This window comes from Physeter macrocephalus, chromosome 12 (assembly GCF_002837175.3).
Source record: "Physeter macrocephalus isolate SW-GA chromosome 12, ASM283717v5, whole genome shotgun sequence".
Taxonomy (NCBI): Eukaryota; Metazoa; Chordata; class Mammalia; order Artiodactyla; family Physeteridae; genus Physeter; species Physeter macrocephalus.
This window is the reverse complement of record NC_041225.1, coordinates 54,240,113-54,250,512: the sequence shown is the minus strand read 5'-3', so window position 1 is coordinate 54,250,512 and position 10,400 is coordinate 54,240,113. Positions and strand designations below refer to the sequence as shown.

General features: G+C 39.5%; 1 protein-coding gene and 1 pseudogene across 7 annotated transcripts in view; one reads left to right on the top strand and one right to left on the bottom strand.

The window, feature by feature from the left end:
- The window catches only part of STRN (striatin), a 121,950-nt gene that overhangs the window by 48,050 nt on the left and 63,500 nt on the right, over positions 1-10,400 (top strand). For all 7 annotated transcript variants that reach the window (XM_055089118.1, XM_028496681.2, XM_024118688.3 and 4 more), the window contains exon 4: positions 8,631-8,709. In XM_055089118.1, the coding sequence (XP_054945093.1) occupies positions 8,631-8,709 (79 nt within the window). The remainder of the gene's footprint in view (positions 1-8,630; positions 8,710-10,400) is intronic.
- Positions 7,162-8,207, bottom strand: LOC102978536 (annexin A2-like; annotated as a pseudogene).

The following is a 10,400-nucleotide window of genomic DNA, read 5'->3' as shown; positions in this document are numbered from 1 at the left end:
CACGGGCCCAGCCGCCCCGCGGCATGCGGGATCCTCCCAGACCGGGGCGCGAACCCGGTTCCCCTGCATCGGCAGGCGGACGCGCAACCACTGCGCCACCAGGGAAGCCCTGGTGTCTCTTCTTTTAACTTGAGATGCACTTAGATTAAAAAAAAAATTTTTTTCTTGTTTTTAAATCTAGGCTATTTGTTGAAGACTAGCCTAAAAGTACATTGTCTGAATCAAAGGAGTGATTTTTTTTTTTTTTTTTTTTTTTTTTTTTTTGCGGTACGCGGGCCTCTCACCGTTGCGGCCTCTCCCACTGTGGAGCACAGACTCCGGACGCGCAGGCTCAGCGGCCATGGCTCACGGGCCCAGCCGCTCCGCGGCATGTGGGATCCTCCCAAACCGGGGCACGAATCCGTGTCCCCTGCATCGGCAGGCAGACTCTCAACCACTGCGCCACCAGGGAAGCCCCAAAGGAGTGATTTTAATCACTACTTTTACGTAAACATGTTTGTTTCCTAATTTTTAGATATCAATTTAGGAGTATAAAGGCCTAGTTGCAGTATATACAAAATGCTTATAAGTAAAGAATGTGGCTCAGTAGAAAAAGTTTGGCTTTGACATTGGATACACGTAAGTTTGACTCTGTCCTAACACTTTAAATACCTGTGATATTACTTAGTCTCTCTGAGGTTGCTCCATTCCTTATCTGTAAACTGGGGAAAATTCTGGAAATAATTCCTAACTTCTAGGTTTATTTTCTTAGTATGTAATACCTAGTATCATTCCATCTGTCCATCTTTCAAACTACTGTTCAACTTTTAAGTATGAAATATGTAATGCTTGTGTCAGAGCCGGAATCAAATTCTGTGAATAAAAATATAGTACGCTGTTGGATTTTTACAGGGAAGAGGAAAGAAAAAAGTGATTACAATAAAATTATATGGAGAAGTAATAGGTGTTATGAAGCACAATAGCAGGAGAACCAAATCTAGTTGTAAGTGATCAAGGAAGCCTTCTTGCAGAAAGTGATATTTGAAGTTGACATTTGAAAGGCAAGTAAGAATTAACCAGGGAAAGAGGACTGACTAAATATTTGTTGAATGAGACATAGAAGAAAGGCAGAGCATTAGGGGTAAAGTTTCTGAGGGAAGAATTTGCCACATTTGAGAAACAAAATAATAGTAGAGGGGGAGAGGGAAAGAGTGTTTCTAGATGCAGCTAGAGAGTTAACCAGGAGGACAGATAAACTAAGAGTTATGAGAAGGCTTTTGAAGGGTCTTAATCAGGGCTCTTATGATCAGATTTGCTCTTAGATCACGCTGACAGCAGTGTGGAAGATGGATTAGACAGGAGTAAAACTGGAGATGGGGAGACTGGTTAGAAGACTTTGCAGCCACCTGGGTAAATGAGGAAGGTTACCTTGACAAGGGTACTAACAATGTAGTTGAAGAGAAGTGGGTGTGTTCAGGAAATATTTAGGAAGTAAAATCTGCAGGAAATTAGTTCTTGTTTAGATGTAAGGGATTTAAAAAGGGGAGAATCAAGGATGACTCCCACAATTCTAGTTTAAAAAACTAGACCAGAAGTACGTTTGGAAGATGGTGGGTTCACTTTTGGGTTTACTTGTTAGGCCATCAAGCAGAAATGGCTAGTAGACAGCTGAGCATGTGATTGTGGAGCTCAAGCCAGAGACATGGGTTTAATATGTAGATTTGAGAGCATATAGCATCTAGTACTAATCACTCATTGCCACTGGGGTGGAAGATCTCAGCCAGGGACCTTATGCAGAGTAAGAAGAGGGTCTAAAATGGAGCCCTGAGGAATGGCAACATTTAAAAAACCGGTAGAAGAATAGAAACCTGAAAAGGAAACTGATGAGGATTATTTTAATGGTAGGAGGAAAATCAGGAGCATGGAGATAAAGAGAAGAGAGGGTTTCCAGAAGGAAGGATCCTTCAGCACTACTGATTAATGCCCAGGGGTCTGAAGAGTATCTCTAGGATTTAGTGACACACAGGTCACTGGGAACTTTATTGTGAACAGTCTTAAGAGAGAGTGGAGGGCAGAAATGAAGACTGTGTGAAGAAAGTGAAGACTAAGTGTAGTAAGCTTTAAGGAAACCTACATTATGGAGGTGAAGGTGAGGGATTAGGGGGAAATAGCTGAAAGGACCCATGGGGTCAAGGAAGAGGGAGAGAGAATGTGTGTGTGTGTCTGTGTGTGTGTGTGACATGTTTCTTAGAGGAGGAGCAAATAAAAAGGAGAGAGCAAAGATACGATATGAAGGTATCTGAAGAAGTGATAGGGATTGGATTCTGAACATAGCTGGAGAACAGCAGGAGGAGCCTGTCTTTTATTGTTACCAAGAGAGAATACAGGAAGTTAGGTGATAGGTGTGTAGATTTGGGTTTTGGTCTGGTGGTGGGTATTTAATACGATAGCTTTACGTATGAGACTGGATTATCTGCTAAGAATACATCAGAGGTTTAAGAAAAGTGGAGAAGGTTTAAAATAATAATGAACAGGAGGACAAATTTACTATGAAATAGTAAGATTGAGAAAAGCTAAGGGTCCGATTGAGGTGTGTAATCGTAAGTTTATGTAGAAGTGCTGCTGATCTGCACAATTGGCAGCCGAGGTAAAAGATAATAGAATGAAAACAGTTAACAGTTGAATTCATGGAGAGACAAGGGGACATGAAGACACTGTCAAAAGAATGGTTGAATTGATAGACCCTGAACTAAAACTAGAGAGGAAAGAAAGTGAAGGCATAAGGGAGGCTAATGGATCAAAGTAAGGGGACAGGCAACCGTCTAGAGCAGGTCAGCAAACTCTTTTGTAAAGGGCCAGATAGTAATATTTGGGCTTTGTAGGCCATGTGTTCTCTGTTGAAACTACTCAACTCTGCCATCATAACATGAAAGCAGCCACAACACATAAATGAATAAGTGTGGCAGGCTGGATTTGACCTGCAGGCCAAAATTTGCCAGCCCCTGATCTAAGGTCCAACCTAAATCAAAGTGCCTGGTGAATTAGGGGTATTGAGCCTGAAGGATATGCTCAGAGAGTGAGTTTGCCTCAGTGACAGTTCTTCAAAATGACAATATCTAAGGCATGACAGCTAGAGAGGGTGGTGGTTGTGCAGAAGCTGAAGTGGATCACCCACATGAATATTAACTTCACTCAAGGTGCTGTAAAAGTTTGGTTACAGAGGAAGGATGCCTGGTTTAGAGCGTTATCAAGGGATTTGTAGATGACAGAGATGAGGACAGTGACTAGGAGAGGGTAGAAGGTGGTGTATCCAAATTAAAGAGGCAGGCATTTTTCCTTCTTCATTCTTTTATCCATTTACTATATTTTCCTGAAACTGATAATCCAGATGTTTTCTGAAACATTTTTCAGAAAAAATTTGTTTCCCCTCCGACATTTTTTCTGTTTTGTTCCACTTCCAAACCTTTACATTTCTACTTTAGGAGAATATTACCCTAAGTTACGTTAAAATCTATTTATCTTTCATATTTCAGTTTCTCCTACTTAATATTAGAAGCCAGATACTTATTAAAAATAGAATATCCAGAGTAACGAATTCTGCCTTTTAACTGAGATGTTTAGACCCTTCACATTTAATGTGATTATTGATACAGTGAGCTTTAAAGCTGTCACCTTTGCTGTTTGGTTTCTATTTGTTCAATCTGTTCTTTGCTCCCTTTTCCTCATTTTTTGATTTCTTTTGGATTAATCTAGTATATATTTTCAAAAATTTATTTATTTTATTTATTTATTTTTGGCTGCATTGGGTCTTTGTTGCTACGTGCGGGCTTTCTCTAGTTGCGGTGAGCAGGGGCTACTCTTCGTTGCATTGTGTGGGCTTCTCATTGCAGTGGCTTCTCTTGTTGCAGAGCACGGGCTCTGGGCACACTGGCTTCAGTAGTTGTGGTGCACGGGCTTAGTTGCTCCGCGGCGTGTGGGATCTTCCCGGACCAGGGCTCAAACCCGTGTCCCCTGCATTGGCAGGCGGATTCTTAACCACTGCGCCACCAGGGAAGCCCCTAATGTAGTATTTTTTATGATTTCTTTTTAACTCTTTTGCTGACTTATTAGCCACAACTCTTATTTGATTGGTTGCTTTAGGATTTATAGTATATGTTTTTAAGTTATTAGAGTTCTGTCTTTAAGTGCTAATATACCGCTTCATGTGTAGTATGAGAACCTCCTAACAGTGTACTCTGTCTCTCTTTTCTGTCTTTGTGCAATTGTTTTCATATATTTTACTTCTCTGTATATATATAAACCATACACTACATTATTATTTTTGTTTCAACAATCACTTCTCTTTCAAAGAGATTTAAATAAATAACATAAAAAGCATATATTTCCAGTGCTCATCATTCCTTTGTGTGCATCTATATGTTCTGGTATCATTTTCCTTCTGTCTTAAGGACTTTCTTTAACATATTTTGTAGTACGGGTTGCTGATAATGAATTCTTTGATCTTTGTGTGTCTGAAAAAGTCTTTATTTTGCTGCTTGCATTGTTTCTGATGAGATATCTTCTGTCATTCTTATCTTTATTCCTCTGTATATGAGTGACCTTTTTCTCTGGCTGCTTTTAAGATTTATCTCTATCATTGGTTTTAAGCAATTTTATTATGATGCGCTTTGGTGTAGTTCCACCCCCACCGCCCCCCCGCCAGTGTTTCTCGTGCTTGGGATTTGTTGGGTTTCTTGGATCTATGGGTTTATAGTTTTCGTGAAATTTGGAACTTTTCAGCCCCTGTTTCTTCAGATATTATTTTTGTTCTCTCTCCCTATGCTGTGATCGGGAAACTATCAAGGCAGTAAGCTGGAACAATCATAGGCTCACCTGTTTGGTTCCCTTTTCTCAGGGATTGCTGCCCTCTGTTGCCTGATGTCCAGTGTCTTAACCATTTTGATTTATAGTTGCTTCAAGCAGGAGGGTAAATTGGGTCCCTGTTACTCCAACTTGACTGGAAGTGCCAGTCAGATACTTTTAACATTACCAAGAAATTCAGTTCTTACCCACTTTAAAATCCTCACTTTTGTATAATGTCACTTTTTGAACTTGATAAGGTAAGAATGAATCTGATAGTTGATGAATACTTACTAACCATTGAGAAAACTAAGTGTTTAGCCTGGATAAGGAAGTGTGGGGAAAAACAAGTTCACATGTGACCCAGAGAGTCAGATTTTTTTTTAATAGAGAAAGGAAAATTTACTTCAGAGAAATTTATCCAGAATCAGGATTTCTGTCTTTATAATTACTTGGCAGGCATTGAAACTTGTTGCTCTTACAGAAGGCTATACCACTGATTATTTCTCTAAATCAGTGGAAAATAGATTTTGGCAATGTTGAGTAAAGAGCCTGTTTTATGTTTGTGTGTTAAATCTATGATTGCAGACATAATCTTAGATCATTAATTCATATACTAATCTAATAAAAGAATTAGGGTAAGCAGTTTTCCTCAAATCCATTACCAAGGAGATAAGGACTCCTCAAGCTCTATAGGTCTTTGAATCTCCTCATTCTTAGTGAGTGTTGTGACTGGTTATATTTCCATGAGGTTTCGTTTGCTTCCTTGCAATCATCTGGAGCCTAGTCATGATCCAGTGTGGAATAATATAATAAGCAGCAGTCATAGCCTTGCTGCTTTTGTCATATAGCTGGGTTAACTGAGTCAAGACTGAGTCCTTGCTTTCTTTTTCTTTTTCTCTTTTTCTTTTTTTGAAGTATAATTGACTTGCAATATTATATTAGTTTCAGGTATACAACATAGTGGTTTGATATTTAATATATTACAAAATGATCACCCATGGAGTTGGATTTTATCTCAGTATAAGAATACACTTTTTAAAAAGAGGGTGAGGATGCATTCTTATTTGATTTGGCTTAGTTTATTTTTTATTAAGTTATAATTTACATACAGTGAAATTCACCTTTTTGGTGTTTTCATAAACACATACGGTTTTGTTACTAATACCCTTTATAGTTAACCCCTCCTTCCCTACTCTGATCTCCTGGCAACCACTAATATGTTTTCTGTTCCTACAGTTTTGAGTTTTTGAGAAAATCATATCAATTCCAGAATCATACAGAATGTAGCCTTTTGAATCTAGGGTCTCCTGTTTAGCATAATGCATTTGAGATTCTTATATGTTGGTGTGTGTCAGTAGTTCATTCCTTGCTCTTGTTGAGTAGTATTCCATTGAATGGATGTATGGATGTACCACTCCTTGGTAACATCACTAGCTACCAAAGTAGGCAAAGGCAGTTGAGTGTACCTGAGGATGGTGTAGAAAGGATTTAGGCATATTTATTTATTTATTTTTTATTTTTTATTTTTGACTGCATTGGGTCTTCATTGCTGCACGCAGGCTTTCTCTAGTTGTGGCAAGCGGGGGCTACTCGTTTCGGTGCATGGGCTTCTCATTGTCGTGGCTTCTCTTGTTGCGGAGCATGGGCTTTAGGTGCGTGGGCTTCAGTAGTTGTGGCACATGGGCTCAGTAGCTGTGGCTTGCGGGCTCTAGGGCACAGGCTCAGTAGTTGTGGCACACAGGTTTAGTTGCTCCGCGGCATGTGAGATCTTCCCAGACCAGGGCTTGAACCCATGTCCCCTGCATTGGCAGGCGGATTCTTAACCACAGTGCCACCAGGGAAGTCCCTTATCATCTTTTTGAAATATTCGGCTTCTACCAAATGATGAATTGAAGCTTTACAGGACCTAGGAGGTTTTCATCTAAAGAATGTCTTAAAAAAAGAATGCTTGAGGTTTTCATTTAATAACTAGTGAAGAAATAGATTTGGCTTGGGATTATTTCTTTTCTTTTCTTTTTTTTTTTTTTACTTGTTCCTAAAGTAAGAATTCAGTTTATTCATGTTTATGACACATTACTCAGAAGGCAAAGTGTTTCACATCATAGATTTCACTTCCAGCTCCTTGGAATGTTCATTTCTTTGACTGTAAAGAGAGACTAGACCGGAAAGCCACGTAATGCTTAGGCAACTAAACTAAGGATGGAGCAGGTGGAGTGGGCAGTGCTAACGTCATCCTCCCAGGGATGGGCACAAGGGGGCTGTTAGCCACAAGCTGACCGTGTAGAACTGTTAGCTGGGAGTGCGGAGCAGCCGACCTGGACCCTCGGGCCATTGTGGGCTTCAATCATCCCCACCACACAGGTACAGCAGCGCTTTCTGGTAGTCGCCCTTGGTGTCTCGCTGAATGTAGTAGTACAGGGACTTGCCATACTTTTTCTTGAATTCAGATCTAATTTTCAACATGTCCACTTCACTGTTGTAGATCATGATTCTAATCAGGACCTTATCACGAGTGCCCTTGCCCTTCATGGAGTCGTACAGTCTGTCAGCAAAATACAGGGGCTTGTTCTGAATGCACTGGACTAGGTTCAGGAAAGCATTTTCCAGGTCTCCTTTGACCTCCTTCTTGATACTCTCCAGCATGTCATAAGGGCTGTAGCCCTAATACCTTTCAAATACTTTCTGGAGGTGGCACACACTCCACTCGGTCATGATGCTGATCCACTTCGGAACATCAGTTCCTCTCCTCTTCTGCCAGCATCATAGAGATCCCGGGCATCTTGGTCAATCAGTTCATAATCAATGACAGAGCCATCCTCTGCTCTTCGACCCTTCGATAGGGCAACCATCAGCTTGCGGAAGTCACCAGATGTGTCGGAAATGATATCCTGTTCCAGATCGGTCTTGTACATTTCCTTGTCGACCCTGTTGATGACCTGCAGCTCCTGGTTGGTCCTTGAGCAGATGAACTCAATGAGGGAGGCCTCATCGCTCCCCAGCCCCTTCATGGAGGCTTTCAGCTTGGAAGCCGTCATACTGAGCAAGTGTTTTCAGTAGGCCCCAAATCACTGTCTCCAGGTGGCCGTACAAGGCTGACTTCAGTGCTGATGCAAGTTCCTTTTTGGTCTTTCTCTGGTAGGCGAAGGCAATATCCTGTCTCTGTTCATTGCTGCAGTTGGTCAAAATGTTGATGATGGTGACCTCATCCACACCCTTAGTCTTGATGGCCATTTCAACGTTCAGAGCATCCCGCTCAGCATCAAAGTCGGTGTACACTCTGACCCGTATGCACTTGGAGGTGTGGAGTGATCACCCTCCAAGCTGAGCTTGTAGAGAATTTCATGTATGGTAGACATTTTGAAAGAAACTGGGCCGGGTGCGGTGTGCTTTGAGCTTCAAGCAGGGATTATTTCTTATCTATCTACTCTTTACCAGATCGGCTTTTTTTTTTTTTTTTTTGAACCATCATTCCTGGGCATTTTGTTCTAATTCTGATGTGGTGCTTTGTAATACTTTTGACTCTTGTGTGACTTGATTTGCCCTGAAGGAAAATTCTCAGGTTACCTTAAAATTGGGGAAAAGTCTTTATTTTAGTTCTGAAATTCTCAGGGAAATCTAGTAGCAATAATGAATTTATATTAGAGTTTTGTTATGGAAATTAAACTTAAAAACAGAATTTCCATTGTCCTAAAACATACCTTACAGTGTAGTGTTCTTAATCTTATAAATTTTTATTGGACATTTTTAATGAATTGAGATACCCTCTAATGTATATAACGTCAGTTTTTTAATGATTTAATGTTTTCCAGATGAAGGTAATGAAACAGAGGTGCAGCCACAACAAAACAGCCAGTTAATGTGGAAACAAGGTCGACAACTACTCAGACAGTAAGTATCTCATGAAAGTATCTGCTGTGAAAAAGCTTCTTTGAATTACTGTTCCTTTTTCATATGAAATACTTTTTCCCCTATGGAGGAATTTATTTTTTCATTAAATATTAGTAAGAATTATCAAGAATAAGTTCTCTCTCCATAATTTTAGCTTTATCAGGAAGTGTACAGCTTACAGCTTCTAATTTATATGTGCTTAAATTTATAGTTTAAAGAATTCTGTACCCTTAAAGTTACTCTTTTCCTTGTACCTTTTATACATGAACATACATATGTTTTAATATAAGTCTAATCATGTAATTTTTGTGTTATGTTTTGAAACTTTATTTTAAATAGATGGAAAAACTTCTTGGATTTCCCAAGTTTGTAAATTTTATGCTAACATATAGTTTCTCCTATAAAATGTCAACCTGAGAGTATAAAGAGGGATCAAAGCTAGGTTGAGGTTCAGATGTCAGGCAGTGGGCTAGACCTATTCACCAGCTCAGTGCCTGACCCTTGCATATCACATTTGAAATTGGTATTTTGATTTGTGCCTAAGTAAAATGAAATTTGCGACCTGGTTTAAACTTTTGGGGTTGCTTGTGAATAGTCTAAACCTGTGGTTTCCAGAGCAGATTGCATGCCAGCCATTTCTTTTGATTATGGGAAGAGAATATTAAAGTGTCTCCTTACATCTATTTTTTATCTCCTCAAAGTGAGAAGGAAATGAGACTTCATTACTATTTATTTATTTATGTTTTAAATTTTATTTTATTTATTTATTTTTTATACAGCAGGTTCTTATTATCTATTTTATACATATTAGTGTATATATGTCAATCCCAATCTCCCAATTCATCCCCCCCCCACACTTTCCCCCCTTGGTGTCCGTACGTTTGTTCTCTACATCTGTGTCTCTATTTCTGCCTTGCAAACTGATTCATCTGTACCATGTTTCGAGAATCCACATATATGTGTTAATATATGATATCTGTTTTTCTCTTTCTGACTTACTTCACTGTGTATGACAGTCTCTAGGTCCATCCACGTCTCTACAAATGACTCAATTTCGTTCCTTTTTCTGGCTGAGTAATATTCCATTGTATATATGTACCACATATTCTTCAACTGTTCGTCTGTCAGTGGGCATTTAGGTTGCTTCCACGACCTGGCTGTTGTAAATAATGCTTCAGTGAACACTGGGGTGCATGTGTCTTTTTGAATTCTGGTTTTCTCTGGGTATATGCCCAGTAGTGGGATTGCTGGGTCATATGGTGATTCTATTTTTACTTTTTTAAGGAATCCCCATACTCTTCTCCATAGTGGCTGTATCAATTTACATTCTCACCAACAGTGCAAGAGGGTTCCCTTTTTTCCACACCCTCAGCAGCATTTACTGTTTGTAGATTTTCTGATGATGCCCGTTCTAACCAGTGTGAGGTGATACCTCATTGTAGTTGTGATTTGCATTTCTCTAATGATTAGTGATGTTGAGCAGCTTCTTTGCTGTGCAAAAGCTTTTAAGTTTCATTAGGTCCCATTTCTTTATTTTTGTTTTTATTTCCTTTACTCTAGGAGGTGGGTCAAAAAAGATCTTGCTGTGATTTTTATCAAACAGAGTTCTTCCTATGTTTTCCTCTAGGAGTTTTATAGTGCCGTGCCTTAAATTTAGGTCTTTAATCCATTTTGAGTTTATTTTTGTGTAT